Source organism: Sphaerodactylus townsendi, linkage group LG12 (genome assembly GCF_021028975.2).
Source record: "Sphaerodactylus townsendi isolate TG3544 linkage group LG12, MPM_Stown_v2.3, whole genome shotgun sequence".
NCBI lineage: Eukaryota > Metazoa > Chordata > Lepidosauria > Squamata > Sphaerodactylidae > Sphaerodactylus > Sphaerodactylus townsendi.
Genome location: NC_059436.1, coordinates 53,445,199 through 53,466,945, shown reverse-complemented (window position 1 = coordinate 53,466,945; position 21,747 = coordinate 53,445,199). Strand labels below are relative to the sequence as shown.

Here is a 21,747-nt window from a genome sequence, read left to right as displayed (position 1 = left end):
CTGAAAAATCTCTGAAATTTTGGTGCTGCTAATAAAGCAAAAGCGGAAAAACACTGAAAGCCGAAATCCCTTAATGGGAACCATTTTGGCCCGCCACAAGGTGGCGCCCTGGGCGACTGCCCACTTTGCCCAATGGGAGGAACGCCTCTGCCCTCTTCCCCCCTTGTCAATGGACTCTCTGACCTGCTGTGTGCCAGGTGGTCCCAGAAGTCAAGCGGTCCCTCTCCAGTAAAACGACATTGGTCACCCCCATCTTAGCAAGGTGGTATACAGTCTGGCATCCAATACTGCCTCCTCCAACCACCCGTATCTGCTGGAAGCAGGGGCGGATGGGTGGAGCCCCTTCCTTTGGGGGGGCTGCTTTCGGCCTTCAGGAGTCTTACTGGTAGGGGACGTCTTCTCAACGTCTGGAGTTGGTTCGCGGTGAAACAAGCGGACCTAGATCCAGACAATGCGGGCTGTGAGCAGGCTGTTGGCTGCAGCGTCTCCAGGTTGGCCATCGTGTCCTGGTCCTGCAAAGGCGAGAGAGAGATCCAAACTTACCACCCTTTGGGTCCTCTGTACAAACACCGTGCCTGTAAGTTACAACACTGGGCCGGGAGGGATGAGAAACTGTTGGTCAAAAATTCAGATTTTGACCAGAACTTTAAGATTACGATCAGGACCTACATATCTATATATATAAAAAGCTAACAGTGTTTTTGTTGATGACAGTATACCTCAGTAACTGCTGGGCCAATTCCTCTGAATTCCAGCCACTATAGTCAGACAGCCGAGAGTGTTTTTGGCTGTTCACATACCTGACGTTTCCTGGCCGGAGTAAAAGCGCCTTTCCTGGCTCCATAGTGAAGGACATGCGGCTGCCTGTGTGCTTTGTCACCCAGCAGAATGTTGTTTTGCGTGTTTGAATGAGCACGTACTGCTGGCCTCTGCAATTGATTTGCTGCTACTGTTCCTTTTCCATTTCACCACAATAAGCCACAGCAACGCGTGGCTGTGCCCCGCTAGTTTAAAATAAATCTCTAAGTGACTATGATAAAACAAGATGGTACTCTGCTGATAGATTATTCTCCTCGCCCAGAACAAGTTAAAAAGTTTACTTATTTAGGAATTCCTTACTCTTACTCTGGTCGATTCTGCATGGGACCAAATAGACGGGTGTAGAATGGCATACAAACTGGGTTTTGCAGGGGAGCGATAAGCACAGGTTCACCACCTCAAAACATGCCTGCCCATTTATTTCTAACCTGGAGTGTTCAAAATAAAGCTAAACTAGTGATCGCCAAAAAATCCCAGATTGGAGACGCTCCCACGCAAACCGGGTTGCAGGGAGGCCCCATTTCCTTTTTAAAAATTTTTGCAGGTTGCATCTACATAGATTGCACCTGCACAGGTATCATGGCATGATCAGCAGGGCTGTTTCATTTCTGCATGCTGGTGTATCTATGCATGTTTTGCCAGAATTTTTTTTTTAAGAGGCATCTCTGTGCGAAGGCACGTCAGCAACCCGGATTGTTTCTGTGAGCCCCAATCTCAGCAGGCACGGAACGCTGTAAACAGCAAAACAGGAAAATGGGTTCCTTCATCACAGCTGCAACGCGCCAGTGGTGGTGAGCCTTTGGCACTCCAGATGTTATGGACTACAATTCCCATCAGCCTGCCGGCGGCCAATTGTATGCTGGCGGGAATGGCGCCAACAATCCATAACATCTGGAAATTAAGTCCTTTCCCTGCGGCGTTATATTGTTAGTAATGGAATCGACCTCTGTGTCACATCCCTGGACCGTTCAATAACAAGGCTCTGTGTTCAGATGATTTATTATGGAAGAACATTAGGAAAAAGCATTTCGACTTCTATTGTCAGAACTGAAGAATAAGCAATAAAGCACTCTTCATTATACCCACGTCATGCCCTCATGTCACACAACACCACCCCTGACCATCAGTCCCCAAAGGCGGGATGGTACCCAAGGGGTGTAACAAGGCAAACTGGAGCCCTGGGCAAAACCTGAGTTGGATGCCCCCCCCCCTCACCATGGGCAGCCACCCCACCACGACCAAAAAAATTTTTTTGCACCAGGTCATTGGTGCCTGCAGGGGGTGCATTTGTAGACGTATCGCCACCAACATTTCAGTGTATCATCAGGAGACTGTCCTTATGCTACCCCCCCAAGTTTGGTGCAGTTTGGTTCAGTGGGGACAAAGTTATGGACCCTCAAAAGGGTAGCCACCATCTCCTTAGCTCCCATTGGAAACAATGGGGGATAGGGCACCCCCTTTGTGGTGATATGTCTAAAAATGCACCCCCTGCAGGCCAAAAACGGAAAACCACTAAAAAATATCCCAAAAGAGGATCTCACATCCCGGCTGGGAGACAAGGCAGGATCAAACCAGAAATGGGTTGATCATGACACTCTGGAAGTAAAACTACATCCAGCCAATAAAACTGAAGGGAGAATAAACTGTACCTCATCCCACAAAGTGAGCGTTGCTGTCGTTACTGTCCCAACCCTATGGACTCAATCCCTCATATCCTGCTTTACTGTTCGAGGTATAATGATATTAGAACCGATCTGGGAGCTTTACTACCTCTAGAATTTATGTTTCTCTCAGACAAACTAAAAATGTCTAAGCTATTGAACAGCCCTCATGTAGAAATTTCTGAAGCAGTTGCTACATTTTTAATCCATGTTCTACATGATATGTAACAATGATCCTGTTTTTGTATTTGGAATGTATGGTACTTCTGGTTTATGCCTAAGAAAGGTTTTTGGATTGGATTGATAAACTGTACCCTACTTCTGGATAGAATCTACACCCCCGCCCCCCAGCCCTAGACGGGGCAGAGGGGACCAGGATTTCAAGGAAAAAATAGGTTGAGGTATTCCAAAATAAGCTCCTAGGGCAGTGATTCCCAACCAGGGTTCCGTGGTACCCTGGGGTGTCGTGAGCATGTCCCAGGGGTACCGCGGCAACGCTACCAGCCCGCCTCACTTTTGCGGTGTCTTCCACCGGTGCCAGCAAGGACTGGAGCTGGCCCAGGGGCAGGACCTGCCGCAAGGTCAGCAGCCACTTCCTGCCCCACAGCGCTTCCCTTCACCCTGGGAGGAGAAGGGGATGACAGGCAGGCAGGTGGGGCACTGGGAGGGGAAGGTGGGAGGATGGCAGGGGTACCGTGAGATATGAAGAGTGAGGTCAGGGGTACTGTGACGTCGAAAAGGTTGGGAAACACTGTCCTAGGGGTATTTTGGGAGCTGTGCTGAGCACCTGAACTGAGCCACGACTAGAGTTAAATCTGCAGGCTGACATAGGCCCCTTCCGCACAAGCAAAATAATGCGTTTTCAAACCACTTTCACAACTGTTTGCAAGTGGATTTTGCTGTTCCGCACAGCTCCAAAGAGCACTGAAAGCAGTTTGAAAGTGCATTATTCTGCATGTGCGGAATAAGCCATAAATTTGTACATCGCCAGTTGTTGGCTAAAACTCATTTGAATGCTAGAAAGCAGGCTTTCTGAATGGATCCCTCAATGCCTCACTTCAGCCATGCGGGGATCAGAGACCGAGGCTTCGAACGCTGCAGCGCCCCAGATTTCCCCGAAACCAGCTCCTTGCTCCGAAGACAGACTGCTAAGTTTGTCCTCCTTGAATACCCAGGTTTCTTTGGCAAACTTTGGCTGCTCTGCACCAACTTGCACACAAGGCCCTTAAGCAAAACTGTGTTTTAACTTGTACACAAAAGCATTATCGTTAAGAATTAATGTCCTCTTTCTGCCTTGACCGGAGGCAACATAACTTAGGTAGGAAGCTCTGGAAAATCTGGGCTCCAAAGCCGAACACCACAAATTCTGGTTGTGTACCAATTTCATGCCCTGGTCGCATTCCAGTTAGACTATTTGGGTGTCTGAGGTGGGAGGGAGTGGTCGCAGCGGGGTTGTTGTTTTCCAGCCTCATTTTGCATAGGACCTGGGTTTATTTATTTATTTATTTATTTATTTAAACTTCTATACCGCCCTTCCCCGAAGGGCTCAGGGCGGTGTCCATCTAAAACAGTTAAAATCCATTCCACGCCCAATCCCAGTTAAGAACCATATATAAATTATAAAAATTCAGATGGCGATTAAAACTGTTTCCCCTTCCCCATTCTTGCACCCACAGGAGGCCAGATATTTATCACAGGAGTGTGGTGTTATCCCGGCTAGCCAAATGCCTGGCGGAACAGGTCCGTTTTACAGGCCCTGCGGAAACTCTGTATGTCCCGCAGGGCCCTGATCTCACCTGGGAGCCTGTTCCACCAGGTAGGGGCCAGGGCCGTAAAAGCCCTGGCCCTCGTAGAGGCCAGCCGGATCACTTTTGGGCCAGGGATCACCAGAAGGTCCGCCTCTGAGGAGCGGAGGGGCCTAGAAGGGCGATATAGGGAGAGACGGTCCCGTAGATATGCTGGTCCAAGGCCACGAATAGCTTTAAAGGTCAAAACCAGAACTTTAAACATGACCCGGTTATTAACAGGAACAGGCGTAGTCTAAGTCCCCGATCCCTGGCAGTTGAAAGGCACCTCTCAGGTGCTGTACTGCTTTTATTTGCTCCCCTGCAGCTAACAGGTCTATACTGGGTGTGTCCCAAGAGTGGAATATGGGGAGAAGGCATGTGTTGTTTAATTCCCAGTAGTGAGGGGCAAGGATCAGACATTTAAGGGGGTCTACAGCCTGGCTGTTGGTGCCTGCTATGTGAACCACTTGGACTGGTCTGATCGTCACATGGAAATGAGCATCAACTAAATCTAGGGCTACGAACCAAACACCTGGACATAGTCCAGGAAAAACACTGAAGATGGATAACATTCTGAACTTTTTAATCAACAGACAGGTGTTTAAATTCCTCAAGTCAAGAGTCTGCCTGACTCCCCTTTCTTTTCCGCAAGGAAGCACCTCAAATAAAAATCCATATGCTTCTTCTTCAATGGCCTGTGTGTGTTTTTGCCTTTTTGTTTAGACAGACCTTTGCCTCTGCTAAGGGTTGAGGGGATGGACTGGTCGGCTGCGGGGTGGGAAGAAATTTGTGCGGGGGGGTGGGGGGGCAGAGCTGCCAGGCCCAGCAGCAAACTGTAGGCACATAGTCCGGTTAAAAAGGATTTCCCCAACTAGTTACCCCACGGTAACAAAACCAAGAGCCCAACTTTATTCCGACACACATTCTGGCAATTCTGTTACAGGGCCCTGTGTCAGGATGGGGCCTGACATCAATGAATGGGACTCAGGGGCAAGGACTCACACCTGCTTGTGGGAGAGGGGAAGCTGTCTTCACCTCTGATATGTTAATGGATCTTTCCTGTTCTTTTGTTTTCCTTTGATGCTTGTAACTGTAGCTAAATTTTTTATTTTTTTTTATTTTTGAGGCTTTTATACCGCCCCATCCCCAAAGGGCTCTGGGCGGTGTACAACAAATAAAAGCAACAATACAGGGTAAGTAAAAACATTAAAAGGCAGCAACAATTACACAATAATCATCAAGAGAATGAAAATATAAATGGGGTCCAGCATCTTAATTTTAAGATTCCCTCCCCACCCCCCAAAGGGAGGCATGGTGGCCCCGTAAGATGACAAATGACCCAGATGTCAGGGTCAGACGAGGGCCAAACAGGGAGGGGGGCACCACATCAGCGGCCAGTTCCTCCAAAGGCCTGGCGGAACAGCTCCGTCTTACAGGCCCTGCGGAACTCGCCAAGTCCCCCAGGGCCCGGACAGCTGGAGGAAGAGCGTTCCACCAGGCCGGGGCCAGAGCCGTAAAGGCCCTGACCCGCGTGGAGGCCATATTCCTGGAGCCTTCCCAGCGGAGAGGGGGGCGGCAGGTGGCTGGAAACTATCACTGAAAAGGGATTCTGGTCCAGCTCAGACAGCTGGCAGGATTCTGGTGACTCTCCTCAAGCGGAGGAAGCCATTGAGGGGAAGGAAGGCCCTGGCTTTTTGGTGCAGAGCGAAGCGCCGGCCAGAGGCTTGTCAGTAGATACTGACCAGACCCAGGAGTCTGTCCTGCTCCTGTAGAACACCAGTCTGGGAAAAGCCCGATCCAGAGGCAGTGAGGCCAGTTTGGGAGTAGTGTGAGAGAGGGAGGCTGTGTATGCCAGAATCTCACAGGGCATAGACTGGGTGTGTGTGTGTATTCAGTAGGTTGTGGATCAGAAAGGACCAGTGTCTGTCTGGGAGGAAAAGCAGAGTGTATAAAAGCCAAGTCGTTTCTGGAGAGACACCTGTGTGTGTCTGTGTGTGAAACCTAAATAACAACTGAAGCTCTGTAACTTTTAAGTGAAAAGAACCTCTCTGAAACCATCAAGCGTTAGTACCTCTCTGAGCCAGTTTAAGAAGCCTCTCTTTTGTTTTCAAAATAAATGTCATTCGTTGTGTTCAAGTTACCCTCGTGCCAGCCTGCGTTTGTGGGTGAGAGGTTGAAGAGTGCCTGTCTGAGAGACTAGAATCCCAGCCAATTTTGAATTCCCTCCCTTTTTTGTATATGGGAAGGTCATTCCCCTCAGACCAAAAGTGAATGTGAGGTGGGATCCTTTATTATATTTGGCAGCCAGCAGCAGTTTTGGGATTCCTAGTTCCTTCTCTTTAATGGTGGCAGCAGAGTAAAAAAAAGAAGATCTCTGACCACTAGCCTGGGATATTCTGGGTGGCCAAGGAAACCCCACTGGTCAGTTTAGTGGGAACCTTGATTGTAGGCCACACGTCCTGTTACAATTGGCGGCTAGTGGTGGGATAATCTCTCTCCCTCGCCCTTGAATATAAACGTCCCCGTTACAGCTGCCAACCAGAATATGCTGCCACAGGAGGGGGTGGTAGCCACTAACCTGGATAGCTTTAAAAGGGCCTTGGACAGATTTATGGAGGAGCAGTCGATTTATGGCTACCAATCTTGGTCCTCTTTGATCTGAGATTGCAAATGCCTTAACAGTCCAGGTGCTCGGGAGCAACAGCCGCAGAAGGCCATTGCGTTCACATCCTGCCTGTGAGCTCCCAAAGGCACCTGGTGGGCCACTGCGAGTAGCAGAGAGCTGGACTAGATGGACTCTGGTCTGATCCAGCTGGCTTGTTCTTATGTTCTTATGTTCTTAAAGGTCCCCAACACACGGGAACCTCCAAGAGGAGAGGGAAAAGGTGGTCTTCCCCGCCCCACTGCCCCCTGAGCTCAGCTGCCAGTGCCCCCCACACGGGCAGATGCCAACAGCGCCGGCTTCTCAAAGGGCCCCGGGGGAGGGGAAGGCAGTGGAAGAAGAGGGGTTCAGATTGAGACCCTCCCTTTCCTCCGCTGCCAGGAGGCTCCAGGGGGCTTGCGAACTCATCTCCCCCTTCCTCTCCCCACCTGCAGTCACAGGACAAAGGGGGCGGCGGCGGGAGGGCCCCTTTTTCAGGCTTCGGGGGGCCGCTGCTTCGAAGGCCCTGCTGAGCCGTCTGTCCTCAAAGGCAGCCAGGGGAGACTTTGGCCCTTGGCCGCAAAGGGAGGCCAGAAGCCCCCCGGGGCTCCCCCCACCCTGACCAGCAGCAGGGCGCCCACGGCCGGCCGGCCTCCTTCCCCTGCTGCCAGGCAAGCCAGCTGCCAGGCAGGGGCCCCGGGCCAGGAGAAGCGCGCACGGAGACCGCCAGGCTGTCCTTCCTTGCCGGGGGGGGGGCGGGGGGGCGGCGGTGCAGGCAGGGGTGTAGCTAGGGTAAATGGAGCCCGGGGCAAAATCTGAGTTTTGCGCCCCCCCCCATTTGGGCAGCATCCCTCCCCCACCACGACCAAACAACATTTTTGCACCAGTTCATCTCAAAGTCACCATTGCATTATAGAACATGGCCCAACACACAAATCTGAACACACCCAGGGCTCCCTAGTTTAAACAACATTGAAAGTGATGCTATTTTTTGAAGGCGGGGAATCCACCCTGAAACAGCATCACTTTTAATGTTGTTTAAACTACTGAAACAGATTCTCCTTTTAAATCCACCTTAAGGGGATGCTCTGGGCTCCCTAGTTTAAACAACATTGCAAGTGATGCTGTTTCCGGGGTAGATTCCCCATCCCAAACAGCATCATTTTTCAATATGTTGAGTTATTAATAGTTTTCTGGGCTGTGTGGCCGTGGTCTGGTGTATCTTCATTCCTAATGTTTCACCTGCATCTGTGGCTGTGAGTATTTTCAGAGGTGTATCACAGAGAGAAGTCTATTATACACTGTGTCCAGCCTTCTCTTATAACAGACTTCTCTCTGTGATGATACACTTCTGAAAGATGCCAGCCACAGTTGCTGGCGAAATGTTAGGAACAAGATCTATCAGAACACAGCCTGTAAGAGCTCACAACTACCAGTTGAATCTGGTTTTTGAAAGCCTTCAACAATACTTTTAATGTTTTTTTACTAATCTAGGGAGCCCAGATTCTCCCTTTAAATCCACTCCAAAGGAGGTGGATTTAAAGAGAGAACCTGGGGAAAATTTGAGGGTGCCTGTCAGGGGAGCAATGTTTAAGCTAACAGTACCAAACTTTTAGGCTATCTTCAGAAGACTCTCCTGATTAAACCACCCAGGTTTAGTGAAGTTTGGTTCAGGAAGCCCAAAGTTATGGACCCTCAAAGGGGTAGCCCCATCTACCATTAGCTCCCATTGGAAACAATGGAGGATGGAGCACCCCTTTTGAGGGGTCCACATAACTTTGGAACCTGAGCTACTGCACCAAGCCTGGAGTGGTATCAGCAGGAAGACTATCCTTACAGTACCACCTAGGTTTGAGTGAGAGTTTGATTCAGGGGATCCAAAGGATTTATGGACCCTCAAAATGGTAGCCCCGTTTACTATTAGCTCCCATGGGAGATAGAGGAGTATGGGGTGACCCATGTTGGGGGGTCCCATAGCTTTGGAACCCCTGAACCAAACTACACCAAACACCTGGTATCATCAGGAGAGTCACCTGACAATAGTCTGAAAGTTTGGTGCTGCTAGCCTAAAAACTGCGCCCCCTGCAGGCCACAAAATGGGAAAAACCCTGAAAAATAGAAAAAGCCACTAACGAACCTGCAATTTTTGCGCCCACCACAAGGTGGCGCCCGGGGCACTTGTCCCCGGATGTCCCCATGGTAGCTACGCCTCTGGGTGCAGGGAAGGGTCGCCCCGAGATCCTCCCAGCGCGGCCCGGGGAGTCGCCCTTCGCCAGGCGCAGATCAGGCCGGCGGTCCGCAGCCGCTGTGCGCGCCCGGCTGGAAGCGGCTCCCGGCTCCGAGCTGCCTGCCGAGCCTGGCCCCGCCGCAACCTCCCGCCCGCCCGGTCTGCCCGCCCTCCGCGCCGGGAACGGGAGGAGGAGGCCCCCTGCAGACTCTCGCCCCCCACCCCCCACCCCGGAGCGCGCGGGACTCCCTGCCACCAGACCGGCGCTCGACTGGGCTGCTGCCCAAAGGGTCCCGCGCCCCTCGCCCCCCTCACCCGCCGCTGCTCCGGCCACGGCCCCGCTGCCAGCCCGACGGGGAAGCTCCAGCCTGGCGGAGGGGAGGTGGCCGCCCGCTGAACCCTCATTGGCCCGGAGGGGCGGGGCGGGGCTGCGGAAGCAGCGATCCCGCCAGCCCTTCTCGGGGGGGGGGGGGGGCCAACTCCGGCGGGGGGGGGGTGGGGGCACATTTGGGGCAGGGGAGACCCTAACCCTAACCCTCTCTCCCCAGATGAACTCTCATGCCGGGGATCAAGACTCGGTTGGAGGCTGCCCTCTTCCCCACAAACAGCTTGTCTGCGACTCCGCTCTCTCAGCCTTCTGCTCTCCACGGTTGAAGGGGTTTTTTTAAAAAAAGCTGTAATATTATTAGGGCCAGTTGCAAGTGTTTGTTCTCTCCCCGTCCCCCTTAAGAAATGTATTTATATTTCTTTTATATTTCTTGTGAAACTTATATACCGCCCTCCCCCGGAAGGCTCAGGGCAGTTCACAAACAAACAAACAACAACAGGTCAATACACAAAACAAATACCGTACATTTAGCACTGGCGCACATTAAAACACAGCGTTCAAGTCATGATACAACATTTCAAAACAACAGATGGCGTCTAACAGCTAAAACTCCTCTAAGAGGGGAGGGGGGGAGGGGAGAGGGAGGGACATCAGGGGCTGGCCTCCCCAAAAGCCCCAAATGCCACCTTTTCGCAGCGCAGGAACATTTGAAATGCCACCCCTAGCCCTGATACTGCTTCACTCGAGCCGTATGCCATGACCAGCCGCTGCTTGGTCCTCCCCTTTGCTGTTTCCTGGCTAGGATGTGGGAATCTGCCTCTTCCCATTCCTCCCTCCCTGCTGTGCTGGTGTTTTCCCACTTTGCTTCTCAGGCAAGGCCTTATCAGCTCAGTAGAGACTTGCTGTTGTCGCTCTGTCAGTAGTGTGGAATGGAGGTTGTTTTGACCATGGGGTTTTTCATCTCTGGACTGGGGGACTGGACGACGTGGTGGACGCCTTTGGCACTCCAGATGTTATGGACTGCAATTCCCATCAGCCCCTGCCAGCATGGCCAGTTGATCATGCTGGCAGGGGCTGATGGGAATTGTAGTCCATAACATCTGGAGTGCCAAAGGTTCGCCACCACTGGTAGAGGGATGCCATCCCCCCCCCTTGGGAACTGGTAGTCAGGGGTGGGGTGATGTGACATGGGGTATAATGGAGGACACGCTGCTGGTTATGCTCAGTTCTGGAAATAGAAGCCTAAATGCTTATTCCTGATCCAGTTTCATAATTTTAAAAAATCAACTGAATACAGAATCTCATTATGAAACAGACCAGGGGGCACGACCCTTACTGTGCACAATTCTTCTCAAAAGGAAGGGGCCCATCCAGAGGAGGGATCCAGCAGGTTCTCACAGGTTCCTGAGAGTAGGTTACTAATTATTTGTGTGTGCCGAGAGGGGGTTACCAATTGGTGATTTTGCCACATGATTTTGGCCTTAGTGACGCCCCTCCTCTCAGCAGTAGCACACAGAACTGGAAGCAGTCTAGCAGGAGGTGCACCGGCATACATGGCTGCCTGCACCTGCGTGCATTCGTTTCCCGCCGAAGGACTGGCACAGCGGCTGCGTCCTTGTCACAGCCCCGCCCAGGAATGCCCGGCCCGGAATGCCCGGCCACGCCCCTGTTGTGCCCCGCCCAGCCCCATTGGCGCTACGCCACAGTTTGAATCCCACCACCATAGGAACCTGTTACTAAAATTTTTGGATGCCACCACTGGGCCCATCCTGTTGGGGCATGAAATACACGAGGCTCCCTGTTCATCTTTGTACTGCAAGATGTTGTGTTAAAGTGGCAAACTGCCCCTTGTTGCTCAAGGCCAAGGGGAGTGGTCTGACTGCACTGCTGTATCCCTGGCCTCCCACAGTCCTGCCCCACAACTACCTTTTCCCCAGCTTATTTGCTCATGGAATGCTTTGAGAGTTCACAGCCTTGCTCCCTAAAAACCAGGTTGCAAGTTCTTCTGTTTAGGGCGGGGTGTCCCAACTCTGGCACCCCAGTTGTTCAAATCCAAATCCAAAACCTTTATTAGGCATAAAACCGGTGTGTGTCATGAATTCCAAATACAATAAAAAGATCATTATTGCACAACTTGCAGTACACAGAGTAAAAATGTAGCAACAGCTTCAGAGATTTCAGCATTAGAGTTATTTAGAAACTTAGCCATTTTTATCGTAATGTTTATGGACTACGATTCCCAATTGGCCATGCTGGCAGGGGCTGATGGGAATCGTAGTCCATGAACATCTGGGGGGCCAGAGTTGGACACCCCTGGTTTAGGGCGCCTGCTTGAAGGAGTCTCTTTTCTGTCACTCCACACGAACCTCCCCTAACCATATAGCGGTTCATCAGTCCATAACACGTTAGTTGCTTTGCAGAATTTGGAGAGGCTCAGCCAGGGAATGAGTTGTCTTTTGCCACCCAAATGCCAGCGTATCCGTTAGCCTGCAAAAGGTCTGCTTGTCAGAGCCCCACCTGCGGAAATGCCTCCAGGTGAGACCAAGTTATGTCCAGCACGTTCCTGGTGCAGGCTGGGGGTGCGCCCGGGGATTGCAACCTGAAGGCGGCAAAGTTGAAGTCATTTCAGTCCAAAGTAACCTTCCAGAACCTGGGAGGTTCACTGAGACCAACTGAACAGAAAATACAAATCAAAGAATAACAAAGTTGCAGAGAAACAACATGTGTCAATGTATATTATCGAAAGTGAACACAAACTATCTCTGCCTGCATAAAATACCAAGACGAAGCAGAAATACATGACCGACACAATATCTCTGTATACGTAAAACATCCAAGCAAATCAGAAATGTAGGACCAGACACGTTTTGACCAAGGCCATTTCCGCATGGCCAAAAAACAGCGCCCTAGGGATGGAAAAAAACACCGTCCCTGCGGTGCTGTTCGCACAGCCCTCGCCTTCCCAAGTGGCGTGAAGATGCTGCTTTCAAGCCACATGCCAGCTTCCATCTGCTGCCGAGCGAATGGCAGTGGGTGGAAGCCGGTGTATTCCCTGCGCCGTTCCCAAACGGCTTCTTACCTTCTCCTGGTTTCTGTTGCTCTGAGGAGGCCAGGGGACACGCCTCCTGGCCCCCCGTCACTGCAGCCGTCGCTCTGGCCATGGGGGCGTGTCCCCGGGCCTCCTCAGAGCAACTGTGCTTCAGAAGAAGGTAAAATGCGCTCGATTTGAAGGCTTTACACCTGTGCTATTAAGCTGATATAGGAGCCTGCTCCGCCAGCTGCGCAGCTTGTGGGGCCGTTCTGGCTGTGTGGAAACAGCCCAAGTCTTCTTCAGTGGTCATCAAATATAAACAATATAGAAGAAGGAGGAGGAGGAGGAGGAGGAGGAGGAGGAGGAGGAGGAGGAGAAGGAGGAGGAGGAGGAGAAGAAGGAGAAGAGTAGTAGTAGTAGTAGTAGTTTGGATTTATATCCCCATTTCTCTCCTATAAGGAGATTCAAAGGAACTTACAAACTCCTTTCCCTTTCCCCCTCACAACAAACACCCTGTGAGGTAGGTGGGGCTGAGAGAGCTCCGAAGAACTGTGACTAGTCCAAGGTCACCCAGCTGGTGTGTGTTGGAGTGCACAGGCTAATCTAGTTCCCCAGATAAGCCTCCACAGCTCAAGCGGCAGAGGGGAGAATCAAACCCAGTTCTCCAGATTCTCCTGATGATATCACCCAGGTTTGGTGAAGTTTGGTTCAGGGGGTCCAAAATTATGGACCTTCAAAGGTGTAGCCCCCATCTTCTATTAGCTCCCATTGGAAACAATGGCAGATGGGGCACCCCTTTTGGACCCCCTAAACCAAACCTCGCCAAACCTGCGTGGTATCATCGGAAGAGTGTCCTAAAGATACTCTGAATTTTTGGTGCTGCAAGCCTAAAATAGTGCCCCCTGCAGGCCAAAAACTGAAAAAACACTGAAAAATACAAAAAAATACGAATCTGCATTTTTGCGCGTGTGCCCCCTGGTGCGTGCCTGATGCAGCATGCACCCCCTGGCCCCTTGTAGCGTCACCTCCTGCCCGGAGGGGTTTTTGCCTCTGGATACCATTTGGGCCCCGTATGCCTTTGCTGCAACTATAATTCTGGGTCAAGGTTGGGTCCTGAGAACGCTGTGCATGAGCTCAATGGGTTTCCGTGTTGGTCGTGCCTTCTCACGTTTGGACAAAATGGTTTAAAGCAGTGTTTCCCAACCTTTTCGTCACGGTACCCTTGACCTTGCTCTTCGTATCTCAGGGTACCCTTGAAGTTGATTTTTTTGGTTGCATTTTTAAGGGTTTTTTCCATTTTTGGCCTGTAGGTGGGGGGAGTGGCAAGCAGGGGGAGGGGAGGGGAGGGGAGGGAAAGCAGCGTTGACAGCCGCATTGTTTGTTTGCCTAAATTCGGCATGGATTGGGGGGATTTAAAGGGAGAGCTCCCTTTAAATCTACCCCCTAATCCACACCGAATGTAGGCTATACAACAATGCTGTTTTTCACTGTTGTTTAAAGGGAGCCTATGAGGCTTCCAAACCCCCCCCCCCTTCACAATCCATTTGATTCCAGTGGGGGGGGGCAGGCGGTAGCATTCTCATGGTACCCCTGGGACGTGCTCAGGGTACCCCGGGGTACAACGGAACCCTGGTTGAGAATCACTGGTTTAAAGACACCCTTCATTTCCTCCTGGGATTGTGGCAACAGAGTTGTACGAAAGGAAAAGAGAGCACATCTCCCACCCCGAACCAGATGAAACATGACATCTACACAGGTCCTGGGAAGCGTGCCTCGATTGGCTGGTGGTGATCTGTGATGGCAAGCAGCCGCTCCCGATATACCTCTGCGGGGCTTGCGTGTTTGTGTCTGACAAACCAAGGATAATTCCTGAAGGTTCACTGGTCCTTCCGTTCCTATTCACTAAAACTGCAGTTCTGGGCTAAAGAAACAGGCAAGCAGCACAAATTATTCCGGCAGAGAGTCGCTCTTCAAAACAGCCTGGAAGCTTTGCTGCTGAGTGTTTCTTTACAGAGCGGGCCGGGTTTTTTTTTTAATGCACAGCACCCCTGGTGTACCTGCCACGCACCAATGTTCATGTCACGTGTCGCCTGTGGTCACAGGCCGGTTCTTATGCAGTCCTGCTTCTTCTCTGCCATGCATTTGGTTGGCAGAACTGTTCATAGCTGCCACGGCTGGACTGGTTCAATCTCAGGGTGTTATTGGAGCGCCGGTCGGGTCCTAGACGAGTTCCGGTTGGTGAGGCCTGACAGAGTGCTTTGAGAGTGCGGCCTGCCACGTCTAGCCTCACCCACTGTGGGTGGTCATATCATGGAGGGCTGGGCTGGTTGCCTGGGTCCAGGAGGCAAGAAATGGCTCTCTGAGGCGTGGTGAAAAGAGCAGCTGTGAGGAGGCTTCTGAGGAAGGCCATAGGTAAGGGGCGGGAGTTTCCTCGGGTTCAACCCCCCCATTGCATGTCAGAAGCCCCCCCCCCCCCCCCCCGTTTGTGGGTTTTTTCTATTTTAAAGTGTTTTTCCGGTTTTTGGCCTGCAGGGGGCGCAGGCTTTAGGCTAGTCAAGCAGTGGTGGCGAACTTTGGCACTCCAGATGTTATGGACTACAATTCCCATCAGCCCCTGCCAGCATGGCCAGTTGGCCCATGCAGCGTCTGAAGGAAACTGAGTCCATAATCCATCTAGAATGCCAAAGGATTCTCCTGCTCTGGAAACTAAATCGGCACCAAAATTTCAGGCTATCATCAGGTGACGATACCATCCTGATGGTACCACCCAGGTTTGGGGAAGTTTGGTTCAGGGGGTCCAAAGTTATGGACCCCTAAAGGGGGTGCCTCCATCCCCCATTGTTTCCAATAGATGGGGCTACCCTTTTGAGGGTTCATAGCTTTGGACCCCCTGAATCAAACTTCACTAAACCTAGGTGGTATCATCAGGATATTCTTCTACTGATACCACCCAGGTTGGGTGAGGTTTGGTTCAGGGGGTCCAAAGTTATGGACTCCCAAAAGGGGTGCACCATCTCCCATTGTTTCCAATGGGAGCTAATAGAAGATGGGGGCTACACCTTTGAGGGTCCATAATTTTGGACCCCCTGAACCAAACTTCACCAAACCTGGGTGGTATCATCAGGAGAGTCTCCTAAAGGTACCCTGAAAGTTTGGTGCTGCTAGCTTAACGATTGCACCCCTGACAGCAGGCACCCCCAAAATTTCCCCAGATTCTTCTTTTAAATCCACCCCTTCGGCATGGATTTAAAGGGAGAATCTGAGGTCCCCAGATTAAACATTGAAAGTGATGCTGTTTCAGGGTGGGGGATAACCCACCCCAAAACAGCATCTCTTTCAATGTTGTTTTAACTGGGGACCCCAGATTCTCCCTTTAAGGTGGATTTAAAAGGAGAATCTGGGCTCCCTAATTTAAACACCATTGAAAGTGATGCTGTTTGGGCGTGGATTCCAGCATCACAGCAGCCACCCATGGCAAACCTCAGATTTTGCACCGGGCTCTATTTTCCCTAGCTACACCTCTGCCTGGAGGGGAGGGACTGCTGGCTACCAGCTGGGAGTCCAGCCGACGGAGGGGCGGGGTGGGCAGGGCAGGGGAGTCTGTCATCCCTGGCTTTGGAGAGCTGCTTTTATAAACACTGAGGCCAGGAGTGGGGCTTGGGGAGGTATGGCCACGCCCCCGGGGCGGGTGGGGGCATGGCCTCGCCCTCAACCCTCCCCCCATAACAAACCTATACCTATGTCACTGCTCCTGAGGAAGGCTTCTGTGGACCCAAGCGGCCTGACCCAGTGCCTGATGCCCCATTCATGGGCAAAGTGGCTGAGCAGATGTGCCCACACAGTTTAAGGGGGGGGGTCTTAGATGAGGAGGCGGATCTTCTTTCCCCTTTTCAATATCGACTGAGACTAGGCTTTGGGAACAGCTGTGGTCACCATGACTGAGGACCTCGGCCAGGAGGGATGGGGGCTGCATTTGATACCACTGGCCGTGGCGTCCTTCCGGACAGGCTGGCTGGGCTGAGCGTGGGGGCAGCAGGCGTTGGCAGGCTCTGCTGTTACTTGGCCCCGTGGTATTTTTGCTGTGGGATCCCACAGGACTCCTTTGTACCCCCCCCCCACTATTAAATATCTAGATCAGTGATGGTGAACCTTTTCAAGACCGAGTGCCCAAACTGCAACCCAAAACCCACTTATTTATCGCAAAGTGCCAACCCAGCAATTTAACCCGAATACTGAGGTTTTAGTTCAGAAAAAACGTTTGGCTCCGAGGTGTGCATTACTCAGGAGTAAGCTTGGTGGTAGCCGGTGGCTTTGCTTTGAAGCAATCATGCAACTCTTCCAATGGTTGAATCACGACCCTAGGAGGGTTTACTCAGAAGCAAGCCCCATTGCCAGCAACTGAGCTTACTCCCAGGTAAAGGATTGCACTTTAGTTCTTCGCATGAAAATCAGTGGGCCCAGGCCAGCCTAGATGTGTGTGGGGGGGGGGGCACTCTGTTTGCGCGTGCTCACAGAGAGGGCTCTGAGTGCCACCTCTGGCACCCGTGCCATAGGTTCGCCACCACTGATCTAGATGAAACCCATGGGAGAGCCCATCCAGGGATTTGGAGGGGGGGGGGGAAGACAAGTATGCTGAGGACAAAGGTCACCAGCCCACCAGTTCAGCTCTGCCCCCAAGCCCTTCTTTCAGGGACAAGTGGTGACAATCAGGGACAATCATTTTGTGTGGTGACCCCTCGCTTCCGGAATGCCCCCCCCCCCCAAGGTTCCTTATGGCTGCAGGCTAAAACAGGAAGGGTTTTAACACTCTGCTCAGGGGTTACAGACAGTTTTTAATGCTGTCTAGGATTTTTGGCTTCTGTTTTTAATACTATGGTTTTTAACCATGAGGCGCCTTGAGTTGGACTCTGAAGAGTTGGCAGAGAAATATTCTATATACATAAATGCCTCCCCTTCCCCCAATTTCCCAGATTCCTGTCCAGGAGCACCTTAGAGGTGAACAAGATTTCCGAAGGTATGAGCTTTTGATAACTGATGAAGGCCGTTTTGACTCCTGAAAGCTCATCCCCCCCCCTCCAAAAACTGGAGACAAATGTTATTTTGCCTGAATCAAAGATGTACACAGCAAACACACACACACACAACTCTCTCTTCTGCCAAAAAGGAGCAAATATTTATTTGCAGTAAAAATTGTGTGTTTGGGGGAAGGGAGAGAAGAATCCGTCATGACAGTTACATTGCATTTGCTTTGTGGAGAATTTTCGGGGACAACCTACAAAGTAACCAACAGGTCACAAAGCACGCGCGTGGTGGAAGGGCACCCCTTAGCAGCTCGAGCCCCCGGTTCCAGGTTCCAGCATTCCTAGCAACTGCAAATGAATTTGGATTTCCCCCGGCTATGAACTATCCCTCCAACACCCACAGCTCTCTAAATATCCCGCCACCACCCCTCCAGCCCCAGTACAGGGTAGTGCAAAGGAAACTGAACAACAAATAAATCAAGACATTTACATATTATTTTTCTTCATTATGCTTTTAAAAAAAAACCCAACCTGCTTCTGCAAAATAAAACTAAGATATATGTACAGGATTCTCGCCACCATAATAAAAAAAACTTCCTTTTTTATTGACAAATATAAACTGTGGCGACAGCTGGGTCAATCGATTCAAACAAAACAACCTTTAAGGGGGGGGGAAATCTTACACCAGTAAACAAGTTAGGCCGCCTCTATTCCCTGCCCTTGCCAAGGGTTTGTTCAGCCTTGGCCCTGGAGACTGGGCAGGCGTTTCCCTTTTGAGGCAGAGGAGGCTTCTACAAAGTCAAGACGCTTGAGGACTTCCCAAGAGGCCAGGAATGACGTTGGTAGCCCAAGTTTGCCCCCTCTGGCAGAAGAAGCGGCTGGCCCACCCTCCTGTTTGCAACTGAGCACTGGAAATCCAAAGCTGCTGTCTCTGAGCACACTTGCTCGGGGGTCAATCTGGCTGATGCGACGCGACCAAGTCAGGGCTGTACGATGCTCGGCCACGTTCTCTCACTTTGGGCTGCTTCCACCTGCCGGCCTGCTCCTTCGGAGGGGTTCAAGCCCTGCTCTGCGCTCGTGAGCAGGCCGAAGGCTGGAGATGCCCAGCCTGGCAGCAAAAGGCAGGAAGCAGTGGGAGGAAAGGGAGTTGGCAGCAGGGGCAGAGGGCCTGCCACAAGCTCCGGCCCCTCACATCAGAACTCCGTGGCATCGGTGCCCGAGAGCAGCAGGGCTCCACAGCCTGCACGTACACAGGTGTGGCAGCCATTGCTCCTTCTCAGGTAACCTTGGAGGTTTCCTGCATGCTTTGAAGGGGGCAACCAGCTGAGAACACGGAACTACAATTCCCAGGGAGCATTGCACGAACCTAGCAGCGGGCCGGGCCAATGGACAATGCACACTGCAGTCCCGGTATGGTTGTTGGCCACGGCCCCCCAGCAAGCCCTGCTCACTACCAAACAGACGCTTGGTTTCTGCCGTTCTGTTTTCCAGATCCGAATCCCTTGCTAGAAGGGTCCCAGGTTTGCCAGATTCAGTCTCTCCGAGGCCAGGATTCAGGGGAGAGCAGATCCGGGATGGCAGGGTTGCTCTGTCATGGGGGGCAAGGCCGATCGCGGATGGTGGCAACTGAAGAGAGAAACTTAAAGGAGGAAGTTGGCTACTGGGACGCCATCCTGCCCTCTTCTCCAAAAGTAGGCAGAGCAGGAAGTTCCCATCTTTGTGGAAGGATCCCGGGCTCTTAGGAGACCTCCAATGGAGCACCTTGGAAACGGAGCTGGTCTGAAGGTTCCAAAAAACTGGCCCTTCTGACGCACCTTGGGGGAGGGGGAGGGCGGAGGCATGTGTGTGTCAGCATGCAGAATATGTACATGGGAAAGAATAAGACCCTGCAGATGCTCCCGAGATCTGAAGTTGCCCCTCACATTCAAAGCAAGTTGTGGGATGTCTCATTCCTCACAACACCTGAGTAGTTTTGAATGAAGCCTGAAGAACTCCAGCCAATGAGGGCTGGGTGGGATTGCAGGGCAGGCTGGCCCGTGGCTGCAGGGAAGGCTCTAACTCTCCTGTTGCCCCCTCCCACGTCGCAGGAAGGAGGTGGGGCGACACCGGCTGGGGCCACTCAGCCCACTGGGCCGTTTTGCTCTGCCCTGATGGAACTGGCATCCTTTGCCCAATCCCACCTGGTGCATAAAGGTGGCTGTTACCTGGACATCAACAGATGGATGAGAATAATTTCCCAGAGAGCAAGAGAGACACATTTTAAACAAAGAAGAATGAGAGAGGCAGGATTCCAGGGAGGCTGCAGAGGACGGCCATCCAAGGCGAGACTTCCTCTGCAAACGGTGGGCACAGAAGATCTACTAAGTACCAGTTCCTGTCGTCCACAATCAGGGAAGAGGGATCGCCCGTCATCCTCACCAGGATCAGTGTGGGAGACATTTCTTCCCAAGCCATCTCAGGAATAGGCGCAGAGGAAGCAGAGTTTGGGGGACCGGTTCTGAGGCTTCCCCGTATGTGGCCGTAGTCCAACAGGGAGGGCGGATGCTTACACAAGGAGCGACATATCTGGTCTTGCCTGGAGCTCACCTGAGATCCAGAACGGTCGAGCTTCACGTGAACAGGCACTGTGGTTTGGGGCTGTGGGGAAGGGCTACTGCGGCCTTCGTTGCTCAGTGGCAGGCCTTTGTGCCTCTGGAACACCGGCCTCAGCCGTCCCTCAGCACCCCCCCCCCATCAAAAAGGGGGCGGGGCCCATGGTTTGCCACCAGTTCAGCAGGGGAAACTCTTGCCGAATAGCACACGACCCTCGGCTCTAGTGCAAAAGCTCCTCCACTCTGGGCTGCAGTGAGAATCGGAAATTCCTTCCCTAAATAGCCCTTCCTTGGGACTGAGAAACTCCACCCCATCTAGCCCCTGCCCCAAGAGAGCTCTCCGCGCACCCTCAGAGGGCCTTCCACATTCCACAGCACAGCTGCCGCCAAACCTGCCGAGCCAGCTGAGATGATCTTCACTAGCAAATTCTATGTACAATTATAGCTGCCAATCGGAAGCCGCCAGACTTCACCAGACCCCTTTCCCGCTCTCAGCATGACATTCTGTTTCACGCTGCTGTGTGCGCTTGCGCGCTCTCTTGCTCTCTCACATACACACCCCACACTTTCATGGAAGAGTAACTGGCAAGGGGGCCCGAGGGGCTTGCGTCTCTGCTCTCCAGGCTGAGCGTGTCCTGTGCAACCTCAGCAGCCAGCACCAGTCTGGGCAGCCAGCAAAGTCTCTTCCTGGGTCGATGGTGTCCAGAGATCCGGCTGTCATTGGACGCCCTCCTCCTCCACGTAGGTCGAAGGAAACCAGCCAATCTGCAGGGGGAACAAAGAGAGGATGACGCCCTGCAAAGGGGTGGCCACTCAGCACACCCCGACAGCCCCAGAGATAGAAAAAGTGCAGAGAAGGGCAACGAGGATGATTGAGGGACTGGAGCACCTTCCCTATGAGGAGAGGCTGCAGCGTTTGGGACTCTTAAGGTTGGAGAGGAGACGTCTGAGGGGGGATATGATTGAAGTCTATAAAATTATGCATAGGATAGAAAATGTTGACAGAGAGAAATTTTTCTCTCTTTCTCACAATACTAGAACCAGGGGGCATTCATTGAAAATGCTGGGGGGAAGAATGAGGACTAATAAAAGGAAACGTTTCTTCACGCAACGTGTGATTGGTGTTTGGAATATGCTACCACAGGAGGTGGTGATGGCCACTCACCTGGATGGCTTTCAAAGGGGCTTGGACAGATTTATGGAGGAGAAGTCGATTTATGGCTACCAATCTTGGTCCTCTTTGATCTGAGATTGCAAATGCCTTAGCAGACCAGGTGATCGGGAGCAACAGCCGCAGAAGGCCCTTGCTTTCACCTCCTGCACGTGAGCTCCCAAAGGCACCTGGTGGGCCACTGCGAGTAGCAGAGAGCTGGACTAGATGGACTTTGGTCTGATCCAGCTGGCTTGTTCTTATGTTCAGAGTCCAGGTTGCTGGAACATCTGGTTGGGCTGAGACCACGGGCTACAGTCCAGCAGGCAGGACCAAGGCGAGATCACGGCTGGGCTGAAGGAGCCGGACAGCCAGCTCAAAGCAAGGAAGAGGAGTCTGGCTGGAAGGAGAAGGGGGCCAAGGGACAGCCCTGGGACTTCCCTCCCTGACTGGAGCTGTGGGGTGGGAAGGGGATCTCCTGGATTGCCTCA

At 52.1% G+C, this 21,747-nt stretch overlaps 2 protein-coding genes across 2 annotated transcripts in view; both read right to left on the bottom strand.

Annotated features, from left to right (window-relative positions):
- Positions 1 to 9,503, bottom strand: part of SARDH (sarcosine dehydrogenase) — a 121,780-nt gene extending 112,277 nt beyond the window's left edge. The window contains exons 1-2 of the mRNA XM_048512185.1: positions 9,451 to 9,503; positions 184 to 512 (exon numbers count right to left, since the gene is read on the bottom strand). Coding sequence (XP_048368142.1) covers positions 184 to 253 — 70 coding nt within the window. The 5' untranslated portion in view covers positions 254 to 512; positions 9,451 to 9,503. The remainder of the gene's footprint in view (positions 1 to 183; positions 513 to 9,450) is intronic.
- Positions 9,504 to 17,643: 8,140 nt separating this feature from the next.
- VAV2 (vav guanine nucleotide exchange factor 2) overlaps positions 17,644 to 21,747 on the bottom strand; it is a 235,683-nt gene continuing 231,579 nt past the window's right edge. The window contains exon 25 of the mRNA XM_048512184.1: positions 17,644 to 20,871. Within this exon, the coding sequence (XP_048368141.1) occupies positions 20,824 to 20,871 (48 nt within the window). The 3' untranslated portion in view covers positions 17,644 to 20,823. The remainder of the gene's footprint in view (positions 20,872 to 21,747) is intronic.